The 20,170-nt window shown below is 41.1% G+C and overlaps 1 protein-coding gene across 1 annotated transcript; it reads left to right on the forward strand.

Annotated features, from left to right (window-relative positions):
* The first annotated feature begins 13,008 nt into the window (after positions 1-13,008).
* znf277 (zinc finger protein 277) lies at positions 13,009-20,170 on the forward strand. Its single transcript, XM_033634149.2, has 12 exons — positions 13,009-13,056; positions 14,728-14,941; positions 15,387-15,475; positions 15,885-15,967; positions 16,217-16,308; positions 16,732-16,842; positions 17,010-17,142; positions 17,409-17,476; positions 17,719-17,815; positions 18,671-18,713; positions 18,959-19,133; positions 19,735-20,170. The coding sequence occupies exons 1-12, from the start codon at positions 13,029-13,031 to the stop codon at positions 19,907-19,909; spliced, it is 1,308 nt and encodes a 435-aa protein (XP_033490040.1). The 5' UTR covers positions 13,009-13,028; the 3' UTR covers positions 19,910-20,170.

Here is a 20,170-nt window from a genome sequence, read left to right on the forward strand (position 1 = left end):
GAAAATGAAAGATGATGAAAAATACAGCAGACAACATCAAATTAAATAAGGCTAAATAAAAGTAACAGAGGGGAATACAAAACCAAAATAAACAGTGTAATAATAACCTGACTATGATCACCTGACTGATGTGTACAATCTGTTTGTAATTACACTAATCCCACAGAGCTCGTCTTTAATGGTTTCAGCTGTTGGAGTTAATCAGCCACCACAGAGGACTGAAGGAACAAAAACTTTGACTGCTGAACACATTTTAGCTTCAGCAGCTGGAACCAATTAGACGCCTTTAAAAAGCCAATCAAAAACTGTCCTGTGGTATTACTTTACATATAAACGGCAGAGTGTACACGTTCTGCCGACATATGTACAGTCAGGTTATGGCTTCTGGCACTGAACCAGTGACTCAGTTTTATATTCTCATCATGTCAGGTTTGTTTGATCGAGTTTCCTGATTCACCAAACTCTCATAACTGGACATACTTAAATGACTGGTTTCAGCCTGATGAATGCCACCTGTTCATGAGTGCCTGCTCATGTGTGAGATTTGATCATTAGCATAATCAACGCCCCTGAAATTACCACATGAGGCCGCCTGTTTCGCTCCGTGTGAAGCCAAGGTTCATTCACAAAAATGTCATCAAAAGCCTCAAGACCAGCAGATTCAGCGTTCATCTTAGGAGACCTGAAACAATCAGAAAATATCTGTAATAATAGAGCTGACACATATGTGATCAGAGTGGTGCTGTGCTGTGCCAGAAATGAAGAGTGAATGCTGACATGGAGCCAGATGCCAAAAATGAGCTCTCAAAGCAAAGCAGTCCATGACTAAAATGAGAGGCGGTCAGAGGGACCTGACAGTCATGGAGATATTTTAGACAAGATAATATTAGCCCACAGTAGGTGCTGTTACACTGTCAGGTGTTATAAACTGTGGATGATACTGGACTGAGAGTACCACTAAAAAAAAATCACAAAATCTAAAAACCTAAAGTGACAGCTGTGATGATGTTAATGTGGTGAACGCACCATTAATTTTACATTCAGTTTGTTGTAGTGGTAGTTTTTATTTAATTTAATTTAAGTAGCACATTTAAACTCCAAATTCATTCAGATTAAGGAATTAGGTCAAGAGAGTCCGTCCACAGCAGGTCTGGTCCACGCTTGATTTTAGTTTGTACTTCAGAGAAAATTGAGAGTGCATTCTCTTGAATCACTCTTACGTTGTTTCTTAAGAGTGAATCTGTTCATACAAGTGCTCTTTACATGAGGCCTCTTGTTAGCAAGGGCCTTTCAAAATGGCTTTAATTGATGGTCATGACTCATAACTGTTTTCTGATTTGCCAACTGGATGGTTGAAGTCCGTTTAAGTTTCGTTAAAGAGGCAACAGATAGCATTTTTTCCTAAATATATCATTATGAAAATAATGTGGGTTGCACAGAGTAGTGGCCACAGTAAAATCAGACTATCAGCGTTTACATAGGTTACTTAGTAGCTTTGCAATCTTTGCAATAAGCTTCTGCCACCAGGGGTGAAATTTCGTGGAAAAAATCTGCTTTACGGCAGGAAACACGTCATGTATTGCGAAACTGGTCGGTCGGCCAATCAGGGACTGGAGCTGGTCCTTGTGAGGAGTTGGGCATGAGATAGTTGAGTCACGAGCACAATGGCAGACGGACAAAGTTTGGAGACAAGTGAAAAACGGCCTAGCAAAAGAAAAGGAGCTCCTCTGTGTGAGGAGGCAAAGAAGAGCAAAAAGGAGAGTGATAAAAGAAGAGGAAAAACAAGAGTAAACCTCAGTCAGGTGTTCAAGAGATGGAGGGAGCTCCGTGACCAAAGAGGCTTCAAAGCCCATGTCCAGCTAGCTTTCTTTCTAATGGATCAGTAAGTAACACGGCTAAATGTTAGCTAGACCAGAGACAACTGTACTGTACTGGCTGCTAGTTCATTCCTAGCTGGCCAGCATCGCAAATCGCCGCAACCAGGGACCTGGTAGCGAGTGTTGGTCGGCTGACATCCTGGTTGCCATTCTACTGCAGCCCTCGGACAGTGATATCCCCCTCCCTTCCTTCTGTTCTCTTCTCACGGAGGCAGCTATCGACGGACATCGCCCAGCTAAGTTACACCCAGCTAAGTGAACACTGGACTTTGTTTCCCATTCAATTTGTGCTCCAACCGGCCGCATCATTTCCATACGGTACCATTTATTCTAGAATGGGGACTGTTTACATGTGCATATTGGTATAATTCCACTGTGTCTACTGTTGTTTGAACTGATACTGTACATATTGGTATAATTTACTGTGAGTTGTTTGTACTGGTACTGTGCATTCTGCTATAATTATTTGCATTACTATTTGTTTTTTCTTCAGATAAATCTGATAATTGTTGCTCGGTCTCTTTACTCATTTATTTAGTAGAGTGTCCACACACCATCTCATTCTACATATACATAGAGGTATACTGGTGGCTTTACAGCCTACATTTTATTGATTATCTCTGATCCCCACGGTCAATTTGGTCATTGCAACAGTGTGACGCCAAGCTACAAAAACCCTAATCCTATCTGTTGCCTCTTTAAAATGCTCAAGTAAAGTACAAGCACCTCAACTATGTATCAAAGTCCAGTACTTGTGAAAATGTGCTTAGTTCCACTCCAGCAAGTCATATGAGACCTGCAGCCCAGTCCCAAGAATAAAATGTTGTACGTTTATGCAACCACGGATATGTTACATTTGTACCTTCCATACCTATGACATACTTTCAATTACATGTATATAAGCTGAGTTTTCTAATTAGAAGGAGGAGGGGATGGTCGTTGGTGTGACACCTTGCAGAGATGGTTGCCAAGCAGCAATGAGCAGCAGACCATCATTTGACACCAACAAAAGTGGGTACTTTTTTAGGTCAGAGAGGTCAGGACATTTGCAACCGTGTTTCTAGGGACAAAGGTGAGCATTTGTTTTCACAGAGGTCAGAGCATTTCTAGCCAAGTTTGTAGCGACAAAAGTGTGGTTTTTAACAAGAGGTCAGGACATTTGCAGCTGTGTTTTTAGCAACAAAAGCAGGTATTCTTTAAAGAGAGGCTGGGACAATTCTAGCTGCGTTTGTAGTGACAAAATGGGTGTTATTTTTACAACAGGCTGGGCATTTCCAGCGCATTTTTAGCGATAAAAGAGAGTATTTTTTACAAGAGTTCAGGACATTTGCAGCCTTGTTTCTAGGGATTAAAGCGAGTATTTTTTCTACAGAGTTCAGAGCATTTCTAGTGGTAAAACTTTGTGGTAAAACTGTTGAGATATAAGCTTTTTAATTAGAAAGACTCAAGAGTACACAGGAGGAGGTCGCGTACGTGACGTCATAGCTTTCGCTTGCTTCCTGCAGCTTGGCCTCCCCGCTGAAATTCCACTGTTTTATGATTGATTGATTTATGATTGAAGATGTCTGTGTGTTTTGTGCCAGGTTGCAGTCACTCCAAGCTGCAGGAAGCGAGCGAAAGCTATGACGTCACATACGCGACCGCCTCCTGTGTAGTTTTCTAATTACGTTTTTTTCAAAAGCTTATATCTCAACAGTTTTACCACAAAGTATGACTTTCTTGACCTTAAAATTTATGTTTTAAGTTCATTAACGACATATTTGGATTTCATGTCACAACTCAAACGGGACCAAAAGATAATATTTCTCTCCTCATTCACTGCCATTCATATTTTTTTCCAATCTAAGGTCCCATGAGCTCCACCGGAAGGGGCGTGACTTCAGCACTCTATAAGTACTTTTTACCAAGAGGTCAGGAAATTTGCAGCTGTGTTTCTAGCAACAAAGATGGGTATTTTTTTAACAGAGAGGTCAGGACATTTCCAGCCTTGTTTCTAGGGATAAAACTGAGTATTTTTCGTTTTTTTACAGAGTTCAGAACATTTCTAGCCATGTTTGTAGCAACCAAAGTCAGCATTTTTTACAGGGAGGTTGGAATATTTCTGGCTGTGTTTGTAGCATCAACAATAAGTACTTTTTACCAAGAGTTCAGGACATTTGCAGCTGTGTTTCTAGGGATAAAAGCAAGTACTTTTACAGAGAGGCTGGGACATTTCCAACTGTGTTTGTCATCACAGAACAGGTGTTATTGTTACAACAGACCGTGGCATTTCCAGCACATTTTTAGCAAAAAAGTGAGTATTCTTAACAAAAGGTCAGGACATTTCCAGCTGTGTTTGTAGCAACAAAACCAGGTACCTTAAGCAAGAGGTTAAGACATTTCCAGCCATATTTCTGGTGACAAAAGCAGATATTTGTTTAATAGAGAGGCCAGGACATTTCCAACGTTTTTTTTAACAACAAAAGCAGATATTTTTTACCATTTGGTCAGAACATTTCTATCTGATTTTGCTGCGACAAAAACAGGTACTTTTGAAACAGAAGGTTTCCAGTCTTGTTTGTAGTGACAAAAGCAGGTATTTCTAGCCATGTTTCTAATGACCAAACAGTGTATATAAAGCCATTCATGATGATTTCCGTGTTCCTAAACCCAACCACATGGTAACCACAGTGTTGTCACAACATGGCACTGAAAATTGAAACCTAAAGAAATGTAAAGTTTCAACAAACTAAACATAGAAAACATACAAATGTAGCATATCAGTGTTTGGAAGAAACGTTCATGCAACATTTTCTTCTGGCGACTGGGTTGGAGGACTGTCACACAGCTGCAGTGCAGTTTAGTGTAGTGTTTTTGTTATTTAGTATTATTTCAGTTTATTATAGTTAACTCTATTGTCAGTGTTGTACAGCTGCAGTGTGTGTGTGTGTGTGTCAGTGTGAGACTGACAGTGAGATAGAGAGCAGAAGAATAAGAGCCCTCTTGCCTGTTGGCTGACATTGACCCATGTGGGCGACTCTGCCCACATAATGACATCTTTTGAGGTTCCCCGGCTCTAAACAGGAGGAACACTATAGGTGCTGAGCCGGCAGTTGCTATGCAACAATTCATCGCCGGCAGCATCCAGGTTGGACCTGAGTGGAGAACAGCAGTCAGGCGGAGGAGGTGGTTTGAAAAAAGCCGGAGGTTCAGCTGCGTTTGTGCGGCTTCCTGGTAGGCGAGCTGTCAGTAGATTTGATTATTTGAAAGCTTAATGGGGGGAAGTGGGCCACTGCAGCAGCACAGTCAAGTACAGTACAGACATATCAAAGCAGAACAGGATGTACATACAGTGAAAACAGACAAAACTGGGTTAGATAAACAAATCAAACTGACACTAATTTGAAGTGTGTGGCTGAACAGGCTTGATGTGAGACAGCAGACGGTGGTTTCAGAGAGAAACACCAAGGGAAATCTGGAAACGTGGAGTTTAGAGTCTGTATACATACAATACTGACATGCTTCATAAGAGTTATTGTACATGTGATCATTCCTCTTGTTCATACTGTCAAGTTAATCTATTAGTTGTCCCGAGTGGGCTGTTTGTGCTGCAGCAAGCATGAAAACACACAGTAAACCACAAAACAGACAAAACAACATAGACACATAAAGCAGTTGACATAAAGACGTGGTCAGGATGGATTACACATATGTATGTTGAGAATTTATGACCACTTGGTGCTGCTCTGTAAGAAATTAGGCACAAAATCTGCAGAAAAATTACCTGTAAAGTTCGAATGATGCTAATACGATGCTTAAGCAGTCTGAGTTTGACAAATCACGTGGATATCTTTTTTAATGAAGTAAAATTCCCTGTATGTGTTTCCTTGCTGAGCCATGGTGAGGTGATACATCCATATGTGTGAATGAACACACACGACTTTCCCAAAGAAGCCTCCGGGGGCGAGATGCTGTTTAAATATGGAGATAGTGGAGCACATGCTCATGCAGTTTCTCCTCCTCAGTTATTTGCATGATTAGCGACAGAAATATTGTGTCAAGAAGCAGAGAGGGAAGTTCAAACTCTGCCTCCTGTCTCACCTCCGCACAGCTGGCCAATCACAACGTGAAGTGGGTGTGAATGTCAGCTTATGTCGGAAGTTGGAGGAATGATCAGACACAGGCCCCAAATCCAACATCTGAAAGGTGTGGGGGTTTCCGAAGCTATCCAACCACCCGACATGCGGCTCTGACGGAGTCTACTGGCAGCTAATCTCTTTAAATGCAGAAATGGGCATGAGAAAATGTAGGTGTTGTACATTTCTGCAAACCACAGACATTGGGTTGGCATGAGAGGACTGCATCAAGACAGACAGAAGAAAAGCCAGAATCTGTCCTTTAATGAAACAGAGTAACAGAAGTCGGTGTCTGCTGCTCTGAACTCATCAGACAGTAAATGTTCCTCATCAGCCTGTCTGATCACTGCCCCGCTGGACCTTTTTTCACTGGTGCTGCTCCCAAATCTCAGCCAATAACTTAGTGATAACAGTGTTAATCCAATCTGGTCTCCCACTGAAGTTGTCTAAAGCTGGTGCTTGGTCAGTGACTTGCAGCGTCAGACACCAACAACAAAACGATGACCTTTAAAGTCGGCATGATATGCTGCCAGTCACTGTTATAGTTTAATGGCGCCTGGTGGCATCAGGGGGAAACACGGCCGAACAAGACTGAATGGTAGAGCGTCAAAAGTTCTAAAGAGAGCAGTGTTCATGTCCTGTAGCTTTATAAAGCCAAACCCTGTTCTTTTTTCCTGACTCTATCCACATGCTTCTGTTGTTGAAGGAAAAAAACATCAATTTGCGGTGTTGTACCGACGTAATGCGTTTATTTTAAAAGATGGTAAAAAAAATTTGAAAGAAGACAATGCATGTAAAGGCCCTGACACACCACGTGGTGAGCTTGGTGAGCGTCTGTCGGCCTAGTTTTTGTGGTGTGTCCTGCACCGTCGGCACTTTGGCGTTGGCGGCTTTTCAGTCGATTGAGCATGTTGAATCAGCGACGGAGCTTGTCGATGAGAGAGATCACTCTGATTGGCTGTTCAGGTTTTATTTCCTCGCCCCTGTAGCGAGTGAATCTGCCTGTAGTGAAACCGGGGCTAACTGGTGCTTCCTCCTCAGGCTCCACTTCACTCAGCTGCCCACAGACCCGCTGCTTCTTCACACTTTAACCTGAATAACAAACTGGAGCTAGCTGGGAGCGGCCAGCGGAGCGTTAGCCTCAGCATGACCAGAGGGAAGCACAGCCAGTTAGCCTCTGCTAGCTTCCCAGCTAGCCCCGGCTCTCCGTTTGGATCCAACTGGCGCACAGAGCCCTGGTTTGTAATTCAGGTTAAAGTGTGAAGAAGCAGCAGGTTTATCGGGCAGCTGAGTGAAGTGGAGCCTGCGGAGGAAACACCGGGACCGTCTGGATGTAATAGTCCGTGGAGGTGCTGCGGTGCTCGGCTGCACAGATAGGAAACCCCTCGGCTGTCAGGATGTACCACTCTCTCACTCCGCTCTCTCTCACGCAGGCGCAGAACGTACGTGCTACTTGGCCGTCGGATGTAGTCTGTGTAGTGTGTTCACATGCAACTGACACAGGGTGACGTGAGGCTATGTGGACAACGCAACAGTTGGCTTTCGTCGCCGCTAGTTCTTTGATGTCGGTTTGGTGTGTCAGCACTTTAACAGGCAGAACTTGACGCGGTGTCCAAGAATGTCAACAACCAACACACTCAGGGTACCTTGCATGTTGTATTTGGACGTGGAAAATCCATGACCAAATGTTGATATGTGACGAGGTCGGACTAAGAATGGCTTGGTTAATCACCGTTCAGACTCGCTTGTCTGAATGATGCAGTTTTGCTACATGACAGAGTTGTGAAGAGGCAAAGAGTATGAGGTTGTCAACTCTCAGTTTTCTGGGCATTGTCCATTTTTTCCTTGCCAAAATTTGCATAACTTTGGAGAATTATTCTGACAAGATGTCATAACATTGTTAGTACCAATGGATGCCTTAATTTTTTTTAAATATTTTCCCAGATATTTGTCTGTTTCCTGTCTGCTCCTTTCATTGTTTTGTCATCGTTTTGTTCTCTCCGTACTCTGGCTTCTCCTTTAGTGGTCCCTAATTTTTGGTGAGGCATTCTGACTTTGTTAATCAGGCTGCAGTTTGCCTCACATGTTTACTTTAACAGTGTGTGTGACTTCTGCAGAGGGATGGGAGCATCAGATGGCACGCTGAAATATGATTTCATGATAAAAAATACATTTATTTATCATGTATCAACTTGTATTGTCTGTGATTTAAGTCAGTAAGTAAACTGTTGTACTTGATCCAATTTAAAGGTCAACCTTAGACCTTTTCATGAGCCCCCCCCTTTGGTCTTGGGGATCATCCGTAACCTTTGACCCCTGGGCCTGTGAAGAGGACCAGCTTCATGCTCGGAGATTACAAACTGTAAAAGGGGAAGTCCACAAATTTTACACATCAGCATCTGTCTCTAGGTGTTGTGGAGCTTTACTTCATATTCTTTAAATCCTTTAGTGTCTCCAGACGGAGCTGTATGAAGTCTGATTGATGTCCTCAAGTGATGTCACTTGAGTCAGCGTCGTCGGTTGAAGACTACAAGGTTGAAAAGTAAAAGAAATCTGGAGGTGTGGAGGGAGAAAATGTGAGCTCACCAGAACCCTGCAGTTCGCTGCTCATCTCTGCTGCAGAACACAGGCTTCAGCAATGGTTGGTGGTCCAGTTGCATTATGGGTTTTTCTGTGAAATAAAAGATGACATCTGAGTCTGCTGCATTGAATTTAATCTTTAGTCCAGTCCAAAATACAATCTTAAGTCAGTGTTGTACTCCTTTAGCAGAAAGGTTAAGTTAGATTGAAGATGATCTTCACTAGGCACTAACTCAAGTTGCATTATGGGAAACATAGGAGTGTTTTTGGAGCTAAAATCAGGATATCTCAGCAGTAAGAGACAGAGTCCATCTGTTTCGATTCCCAGAACTTGATGTTAGAGCAGCACAACATTGCTGAAGTGCTCCTTTAAAGATGTTTTGATGTGCATGGTAGTCATTATAGTTGAGTTTTCCCATATGTTTTCATCTTGGCCCCATTTTTTGCAATGTTTTCTGGCATAATGTGAACAACCCTGGCACTAGAGTTTAAAACTCCACATTAGGAAAGTCTCAGTGTGTCTCAGTGACTCTGAGATGCAGTAATAATATTCATAAAAACCTCATTTGGTTTCCTGTTTGGCAGAAAACCACCAAAGACACACACTGAGTCAGTTTCAGGTATTTTAACAACCTGAGTTTCAATGTGGACGTCACAACTCGAGCCAGACTCCCAAACGTGCTCCTGTTTCATATGAAAAATATGTACTCGCTGTAACACACAACTCTGTTTATGTGAGATGCTGTTGGAGCGAAAGCGTGGAAAAAAAATAATCTCTCCGCCTGTTTGAAGCTGAAAATTGATGTGGCTCATCTAGCTGTGGTCTAAATCAGAAATCCACATCATATCCTGGCTGCGTCTGTCTGCGGCTGCCTTCCCTCGCTTCTCTCCAGGGTTTAATTAGAGCCGCTGAGCTCTGTGTGAATAATGCAGCACCTGAACTCACCTGAGCGGACTGCTGGAGCAGAACGAACAACCGCAGGGAGGCCGAGAGAGCTGCGCCTCCAGAGAGACAGAGAGAAGGAATGGCTTCAGTGGATTTAAAGGTTTTCATGTCATTTTAATCTGCACACTAATGGAACAAAACACTGTATGTATTTCCTCTTTGATTTCTGAGGGATTAGATAAACATATGAAACTGTGTTTGCTGCCAGAAAAACAGATCTACTTTTCTTATCACAGTTTTAGCAAGAACACAAACCAAAGGCCTCATTTATACCTGTTATTATCATGCAGCTTGTTCCTGCATATCTTAGCTGGATAAGGACGTTAAAGGGATAGTTCAGATTTTTGGAAGTGGGGTTGTATAAGGTACTTTTCCATAGACAATATATTACATACAGTAGATTTCAGTCAACATGACCCTAGTTTGGAGAAGCAGGCATAGTTGGTTCATGTTCTCACGGCAGCATTTACAAGCGGACCAGATCAAATGCCTTGTGTGAGAAAGCTGCTCTTGATTGGTCAGAATTTCCATGTGGGAAAAATCCAGGAAGTAAAGCAAACGTTGAAGAAGAGTACACTTGCAAGATAAATGTGACACTTTCTAATGTCACAATGGAGGGACAACTACGCAGGTTGATTTTAGCGCTGCTCATCGTGGACTATATTGCTGTCATTGTTCATTTTAGTCAAACCATACAGTTTGAAAACGAGGCGCGGCTCCAACTAGAAAATAATGTTTTGATGCATTGGATGTGCTGAATGTGCATATTAAGGCAGTACAGGAGGAGGTGCACATTAATAATCCTCCAGGACTGTAACATGCTCATGTTTAACCCAGACAATGTGTCATGTGACAGCAGTTGGTTCAGATCCAGGTCGGAACATGTTCACCACAAACGAACCGCACCAGAGTTCGTTTGTAACCAGACTGAGACCACCTCTTCAAGAAGGTCTCTGTCTGGTTGTTTTGGTGCACACCTGAGTGTGATTGCTGTGTTCACACCTGCCCAAACGAACTGCACTTAGGGGGCAAATGAACTTGAGTTCGATTGAACCGAACCAAACAGGGCAGGTGTGAAAGCATCCTATATGTACTGCTGTAGATGGGGCAGCAACAAAACACACCTAAAAATAAATAACACTCCAAGTGTACGCTATATTTAGAATATTGTCACTGCTTTACCGTAACGTCAGACAGTGATTTCCAACAGGAAAATGAAGCCGTTCTATTGCTCTCCTCAAAGCCAGACTCCATTGAGAAAAGCAATGTTTTAACATTGCTAACCACAGGACCTGCTGCTCTGCCGCTGCTGTGATCAGTTAGTTTTGTTTGTGTCATTGTGTGACTTGAGGGTTTCTGAGCGTTAGTTTGGATTCAACAAAGTTACACAATAACTTAAACTAACTAACTGATCGAAGCAGTGGTAGACCAGCAGCTCCTGTGTTCAGCGAGCTAAAAATACTGTTTTTGTAAGTGGAGTCTGGCTTTGATGAGCGCATAGACTGGGAACTGAAGCTGTTGATGGCTCCTCCTTCAGAACGGGCTGTTTGATGGAAAGGTAAAGCTCTCAAGAGAGCATTTCACCGATATAGATTAAACTGATAGTGATTTTTTAAGGCAGTTAAAATGCTCTTTGATGTTAACCCTGTCTACAGATTGCTTAACTCCTGTGTTGGACTCCAACCTGCTTCTCCATTGACTATAGATACGTACCTCATACAACTATTCCTTTTAAGTTTAAATCTGGCGATGTATCTATGATTTTTTATTAGTTAACAGTCACATTTTGTATGTTCATTTTACAAATAATTAAATATTGTAAATATTGTGTCATTACTTTGGTCTATTTATTAATTGGTTTTTATATTACTGTTATTAACAGTGTATGTGCATCATTTCTCTGTTTTTGTCTCTTATTTTTATTTATTTATTTATTTATTACAAATTATTTCTTTATACAGTGATGGAAGAAGTACAAGCAGACGTACCTAATTGCAAAAACAGAAGAAGAAGAAGAAGTCTGACTGACTGCAGGAGGAAGAAGAATGGGCTGTTTGTGCCACCTAGTGTTCATGTACTGGAACATATTAATGTTGCTCGGACAAACCTCAATGGTTGTGCATAAACAAAATCCCTGAATCGAATCTGGATTACCATCTGTGCAGAATGGACAAATGTCCAAAGGAAGCCAAAAAACTCAGACTGACTGTGTTTCAATAAGTTGTACATGTCATGTACAACTTATTGACACAAGTTTAAAAAATGCTGGGCTGAACTTTAACCAACTTGTGTTGTTTCTGTAGCAGCACTGGGTTACCTTGACCCAGCATGCTGGGTTGATTGCACAAGCCAGTATGCTGGGTCACAGTAACCCAGTGCTTGGAAGCTGAGTAGATAACCCAAGGGAGTTACGTTGTGTCTTTTATTTTGTTTTTTCTAATATAGCTAGATGTAGTGAACTGTAAACACATTTTATTAAGTGGGGGCATTTTACACAGGGCCTTTATGGCCAGGTTCTGAGCACAGAGAGCAAATGAGTGCTGTGGTGATTAATCTTAATTCAGCATTAAAGCCCTGTGCAAAATAAACACATTAAGTAGAATCAGTCACAGCCCTTTTTGGACAAAAAAAAGTGCAAAAGTTCTCCTGTAATTCAGCTATTCATTTTGTATCTCTTTTTCTAAGATCAGTATTGATTTGGTACGTGAAAATTAATGACAAATCAATTGTTCTTTTTTCATTAAATAAGTTGTTTATTGGATTTAACAAAATATATATTTAAACTATTACTGCAAAAACAACAACAAAAACATGTAAGGTACAGTATACAACATTAGAGGCATGATCTTAATACCAACGACTAGGGCGGGGCAATACATTAAATACTTTTCCAAGGTTCAAAATAAATTATTAGAAATGTTACAAGTATTGACATACTTAAAGAACTTCCATAAATATGTTGCGATCAATAAATGAAAGCCAGTAGACTTCCGACACCTCCATCCCCTCAAGAAATGTCATATAACATCCCCATATCTTATCAAAAGTAGAATATTTACTCTTAATCATTAAGTTAAGTTTGGGAGGGTGTGACAGTCCAGTAAACCAGGCTTGAAATCTTGATCTGATAGTAGATTTCCAGAATTTGGCTGTAGTGTGTTTTGCTTATAAGAAGCAATAAAGGTGTCATTTTCTTATCTGCCTGCTTAGTTTACAATTTACAGGGAAAAAATCCAGAAAAAAACAGACTGTTATTTTCTAATAGGATTTTGTAGGCTGCATTATGTTCTTATATTTACTAATATCTAAATGTTTCTGCTTTCACTATTATTAAAGCAGCCCAGTGAATTCACTTGCTTCAATAACGTATTAACTGTCATGAGTTTTGAAAAACACATAAATGCACCGTGTCGTCTTTGCGTTCACCTGGAGTCCCTGAACGCAGCATGAAAGCCCTTTCCGACCTCTGATTGGTCCGTTAATCGCTGTTTTGACCACGTGATACTAAAGATGGCCGCCTGTGACGGGAGTAAAGATGGTGAGTTAATTTTTTAAACGTGTCAGTGGATTTAATGAAACTTTTTCATGTTTGAAATGGATAATTTATCTATGGATAAATCTCAGAGTCTGTCACAGAGTAAACTGAGCGGAGAAACCTTTCGCTCTTCAGTTTAATGAAGCTAAACAGGCAGCAGCTAGCCGGCTATGCTAACAGGCTAACCAGCAGCCCGTGTGTAAACCATTTACTGTAACGTTAAGGCACCTGCTGGATATTCAGGTTAAAAACATTAACTGAATAATTAGTTTAATGAGAAATTTCACAGTAAATCGAGTCAGACTCCGTTAATTTACATGAGGAGGGTAACATTAGTTATTCACAGTTAGCCTTTCCTATAAGAATCCACATTTACTCAAGTACCTACAGTTTTGACGTACTTGTACTTTACCAGAGTGCTTCCATGTTATGCTACTTTACACTTCTACTCCATTACATTATAGACTTTGTAATCCACTACATTTGTTTTATATCTGTAGCTACTGTGCAGATTATTCATACAAAATATAAATCAGCTAATACATGATGATGTATTAATATGGATTAATCTGGCCAACAGTAGAGAAAGTGATAAAAAATTGTAGCTCCACCTTCACCAGCTGCAACATCAAACTAATGAACACATTAATGCGTCATTAATTAATCCAGTAATATATTATTATCCTGAAAAGGGACATTCTGCATAATGAGTGCTTTTGCTTTTGGTACTTTAAGTGTATCCTGGTGCTAATACTTATGTACTTTTACCTTAGTAAAGTTTTGAATCCTTGACTTTTACTTGCTCCTTCCACCACTGTCCTGTTCTTCTTCTTATAATTCTATGAAGTTTAACAGCAGCTGCCTGTCTGTCTAATTATGTTTTAATGTATTGTAGGAAAGTGACTGATAATAAAACACAATGTTACATACTCCAAAAATTAAAATAAGCCGACTGACAGCCAAACCAGAGTCTTCACCTTATGTTCAAGCTCTTTTGGGACAAGTAATGTCCCTAAATAACTGCAAATATTTTACTTTTTGATATAGTTGTTGTTCAGGAGTGTGTGAAGTGAGAGATGTTTTTCTCGTTGATTCCTTACTTTGAGAAATATGACTGTCTTTCTCCACTGAACAGAAGAAGCCAAAGTCCCCACATCATTAATATTGTCTAAACACAAGCAGCCTTACAGAAAATTATTTAATCAAAATCTGGTGAAGAAATAAGGAAGTAAAAGTACAAATCTGACCGCACATGCCAACTGCCAACTCTCTGTATGGTTTTTGATCCCTGGTGCTATGGACACACTAAGGATGGGAGCAAAAATGATTAAGAATCCATACTGAACTTGTTCTAGAAGATTGACAATGAACCTTTTACAAAAAAAGAGCTTTATATTTTTTAATTTGCATCTTATAAAAATACAGGTTTACAAATGCTTCCATGAGGGTAAAATGAGATGCAACAAATAATTGAATTGAAGCTCAAATGTGTTCTGCAGTTACAACATCAGTTGTGTAATCTGTGGAACAACCTGGATGTATTTGTGGAGTCCTGAGACATTTCCTCCGGGTGCTCTGGGTTGGAGTCGTGTGTGTGTGTGTGTGTGTGTGTGTGTGTGTGTGTGTGTGTGTGTGTGTGTTTAGCTAACCTGTTCAGTTATATCCCTCTCTCAGGTCAGGACAGCATACTGGAGCCACTGTGTTTTCCAGAGCAGCCAGCTGATGGCACCAGTGCTCCCAGTCTGCAGGGTGTCAGTACAGAGCTGCTGGTGTGTCTCTTCTGTCCTGAGTCCGTCCCTCTGCAGCAGAAAGACGTCCTCCTCAAACACCTGCTGGTGGAGCACAAGCTGGTCATCGCCGACGTCAAACTGATCGCAGACCTCCCAAAGTACGAACCTGCACTCTATCTACAGCTGTGTATCCAAAACGAAACGTAGGCACTGTAAAGGCTGGGAAAGTGTCTGAAAGAGAATCAGTTTTTTTTTTATTAATGCATTTTAGATTCTGAGATTAACACAGACCGGAGTTATTATAAGAATGTGATCTAGTTAAAATATTTCAAAATAATAATAATAAAAAATGATTATAAGAATAAATCTGCTGATATTTGCTGATATTAGCCTTTTATTTTTATTTTTTTTTACCCACCAATAATTTTGTTTAATATCATTCATCAGGCTGCAGTAGGAAACATATTTAAATATTTATTAGGTAGTATGGCATCATTTTGTGAAGATCTGATCATATTGTGTTATCTTAAAAAAATAAAATTGTGAATTTTTTCTCAACATTATGATGTATGCTTTTCTGATGACTCTCCTGTCCTCCGTCAGGTACATGTTGTATTGGAAAGGCAGATTTTTGGAGCAGCCAGTCACAGATTTCTGCAGCGTGATCAAGACAAACTCCACCGGCCCACTCGGTGAGTAGAGTCACAGTACAGCTGCATTTAAAGGACTGCAGTGCAGAGGTAACTGGACATTTCAAAGTGTTGTGAATCCAGAAAAACTAAATGAATAAATGTAATAATACAAATGTAGCACAAGCATTTACAATGAGGACAAAATAACCTTCTTAACACACAGTATGCCCCTTTTGTTTTCCCTTAAGTAGTTTCAAGGCTGTTTAAATCAACTTTGTTCACTCTGTAAGACAGAATTACAGTAAAATTCTCTGCAAAAATCACTTGAATATGCACTGACTGTACTCTAAATCTGTCTGCTCAAGCTAATTGACATCCTGACCTCATCAGGGTCTAAACAATATGAAATGAAGTGTCTATAACATATTTCATTTAAAGCTTATCCTCCTATAACCACTTGTTGTGACAGAGAAGCAGGAGGACTACTTCCTGCTGTGTGACGTCCTTCCAGAGGACAGAATCCTCCGAGAGAAGCTCCAGCAGAAACGACTGGTGAGAATCAGACTCCACACCCAACATCAGACTCATCTCAGAACAGCAGTAGAACAAAAGAGTCTGTTTCTGATGATCTGATATGAATCAAAAACTATTCACTGTCAATATGCCGTAGACAGATTTGCCTTTTACTCACAGTTATTATTATTGTTTTATAGATTTTTTTGGGATGAAGCAATCCAAGCCAAAGCTGGTACTGCTGCTCTTTGTCTTTGGTGTTTCTCTGACAGTGTTAGTCTCCCACAGGAGGAGGTGCTGGAGCAGCAGCAGCAGGAGAGAGATGACAGCAGCTTCCACCGTCTCTGCATGTTCTGCAGTGAAGAGTTCACGGGTAACAGGTCAGTCAGAGGCCTTTGAAACTTCCTGAAAGCACATCAGTAAATGTCAAATCTATCACAGGTGAATGCTGCATTAATGCTCGGGAAGTGGTGCTCATACTGTACGGTAACTTCGAACAAGTTAGAAGCAGCACGTATATTTAATGCCAGTGAGGACATAAATATAACAGGAAAATGTCCCTGGATCATTACTTATTTGAAAAACACTTCATATATAACTTCTTTAATTGATCTCATGAGTCAGTGCAAAAGGTTTTGTGTGATTCTGAGAAACTTTACCACTGTTTTCTGTTTTCATTGAAGCACAAAGCTGCTGCTTTTCTATATTTTAGTGAACAAATATCACGTACATCTCTAAGAACGACTCACTAATGCATGGTTTCATAAAAAATAAAATAAACTCTGCCACCATCGTGTCTTCAGGTCGTCTCTGCTGAACCACATGGCCAGAGAACATTCCTTCAGCATCGGTCTGCCGGACAACATCGTCTACTGCAACCAGTTTCTGGACACTCTGCAGGGCAAATTAGACAAGTAAGAGCGGAGACAGTGAAGACGGTGCGTGTCTGTCATTATTATGACTCTGGGAGGGTCATGAAAACAGAAAAATTCATAAGACAGCACAAACACTGTCCTTTATTCTCACCATATACTCATGGAGATGAAAACATGTTTACTGTGTCTCTATGTCCTCCTGTCAGTCTGCAGTGTTTGTACTGTGAGAAAACCTTCAGGGATAAAACCACACTCAAGGATCACATGAGGAAGAAAGCTCACCGCCGCATCAACGCCAACAACCGCGAATACGATCGCTTCTATGTCATCAACTACCTGGTAAAAATTCAACAAAACATAATAGAAATACATTCAATGGTTATTACAGTGTGGATCAAAGGGCTGGACCGAGCGACAGACGCTACAATGGCTAAAAATAATAAAGAGAAATGAAGCTTTCAAATGACTGTGTTTTCTCTGATCAGCAGGCCAGAAATGTTTTACTTTGATAAATGACAATTAACTGATCAAATGTGTTTTTATTTCATGTTGATCTCAGGTGAATTGTCTCAGCACTTGATGTATTTTGTCTGTTCTGCCGTCAGGAGCTGGGGAAAACCTGGGAGGAAGTGCAGAGCGAGGACGACCGGGAGCTGGTCGACGATGAGGATGAGTAAGTAGCAACCAAAAGTGTCAGAATACAAAACATCCAGGTTTCACTGACTCTCTGTGAACACCTGACTGCTTCAGTTTCATCCATCTCCTCTGAAGAGGCGTGAAGTGACTCATTGCTTCTGACACATCTCAGACAGATCTAATACCCTCACAGAGACCTTATTCTAGTCATATTTTCTGTGTGAGGCACCGACTCCTCTCTCATCTCCCAGCTGTCTGACATGTCTGTATTGTTCACAGTGATTGGTCGGACTGGCAGGCTCATCCAGTCTCTGCCGTGTGTCTGTTCTGTGATCATCAGTCAGAGACGATGGACCAGATCTACGCACACATGAAGGTACAGCAAGAAACGTTTCAGAGGAATTTGAACTTCCTTATATTATTACTTCATGGCACAGAGCTGCTGAGACAGATTAGAAGCTGTCGGGGAAAACAGACGTAGCAAAACTTTTCCAAAAAAAAAAAAACTATGATACTGTCATTTTACTTTATAGTTGCACTTGGCAAAATGTAGATTGACTTAACTCACTCTAATAACCATATTCCTACATAACACTGCACAAGACCACTTCTATACTACTTGCCTGCAATGCTCACCTGCGATGTTTCAATAAGTTGAACACGATTTGTCCAAAAATCTGTCCTAAATTTGGTTTAAAGGTGTCTTGAGCGGGTCTTAAAAAGCATTTCATTTAACTGTCTGATACCTGTAGACACCCTGACTCAGAGGGTGAAATGATGGACTCTATATTTTTCATGCTGCCGCGTTTAAAGCCGCATCACCAGCGCAGCTCCGTAGTTACTGACGCCTACATTGTCACCACAGCAGCACATGCAGAGAGGTTGTCGATGTCTGGGGACATTAATCCAATCTGATCAGTTGTAACTAAGTGCAGGATCTGATTTGAGAAACAAATCTGATTTGCCTGCAGTCTGAACGTAGCCTAAGATTAACAGGATCCAGCCTGACGAGCTGAGTCATTAAATGTCAAAATGATTTAGGTAGAAACATATCCGTTCCTCTGGTGCTGCCCTCAGGACAAACTCAACAGATTTTCCTCCACTAGTGGTAAAGATCCAACAACAACATAGCTGTCTTTCCATATTTAATTATCCAATGTATAATCAATATTACTAATGCACCGTACAGACGTGTGATCTCGTTGGATAATTGTTCCTCTGATTGTTTCAGGAAGCTCATGGCTTTGATCTCCACAACCTGAGGACGGAGCTCAGTAAGTAAAAGCACTTTAGAAAACAAATACTAACAATCAAGTGCATTATCTTTAAAATCATCATCATAATTAAAGGAAAGTTCACTGATAGTTAACGAGGACTTGTAAGAAACAGAAAAGTTAAACACATAATGGCACACAAGGCTGACTTTTCTCCATAAGGTAGAAAAGCTGGAAATGGAAACTGAAAACGTGAGTAGACATACCTACACGCTAACGCCCCGCCCTGCTGTGTCTTCCCTCAGACCTGCGGTTCTACCAGCAGGTCAAACTGGTGAATTTCATCCGGCGGCAGATCCACCAGAGCCGCTGCTACGGCTGCCAGGAGAAGTTCGACTCCAGGGACGACGTCCTCCGTCACATCGTGGCTGAAGGTCATGTGATGAAGCTGCCGGACATGTCGACCTGGAACCAACCACAGTACGTTCAGCAGCTTCAACTCTTTTGAACATCATAGTCTCACGTTAGTGTTCAGCAGTACCTGCAGCTTGATGGTGTTCTCCATTAAATGACAGTGTTGGTGGGTGGGAAGCCAGTGAGGGATGACATCTTTGTAGCATATGCTGCTGTCTGCATCTGGCGCCAGTGTTAAAAATAGTTTGAAACCATTCCAAAATAAAACATTACACCTAAGTTAATTTGTTGTAGCCCTGAGCTAACTTACATCTAACACCATGGCAACATTATACGTCATACTTGTACGCCCAAAGCATTATGGGAACTGTAGTTCCAAAAGTCAGAGCATGATTATTTCCCTAAACAGAAGTAGGACAAAGATTAAAAACCTTTTTCATTTTGCACAATTAAATTAGTCTCTCTCCTCTTTTCATTCATACACAGATATGTGTGGCTACCTGTTCACATACAGACATACAACTCTTGAAACATGTATATTACAACTGACTGCATTTCTAAATACCCCAACAATACATGGCATGCCTCACTAAGACGTGCAGTGACTCTAACAGCCTAGTGTTTAAAAGTGTTTTTAAGTAAACCACTGACATCAATCTCTCCTCAGGTATTACTTCCCCACATACGAGAACGACGCCCTCCTGTGTACGCTCTCCGACAGCGACGACGAAGAAAGCGACGAGACAAATCACAGCGAGGACGTCCCAGTCATCGCAGAGGACATCTCCAACCTCAGAGCGCTAAAACAGAACAGTGTCCTCAACCAGCTGCTACGACGATAGCCGGTGGGATGGTGGAACTTATTGTTTTTGGACAATTCTTCTTCTCATCAGACGAGTCGTCCTCGGTGCACAAGCTGCTGGGAGGTTTTTGCTGGATCCATCAGCTGGAACACACACATGGACATTACAGCATTTAAACAACACTCTGAAAGGCAAATAATTGCATCAGTGATGCACCCTGAACACTTTAAAAGCTGTCAGGAGCCTTTACAGAAGTGCTGACTCAGCTTCATTCACGCAATAAAGATTCATTGAGACATG

Source organism: Epinephelus lanceolatus, chromosome 5 (assembly GCF_041903045.1).
Source record: "Epinephelus lanceolatus isolate andai-2023 chromosome 5, ASM4190304v1, whole genome shotgun sequence".
NCBI lineage: Eukaryota > Metazoa > Chordata > Actinopteri > Perciformes > Serranidae > Epinephelus > Epinephelus lanceolatus.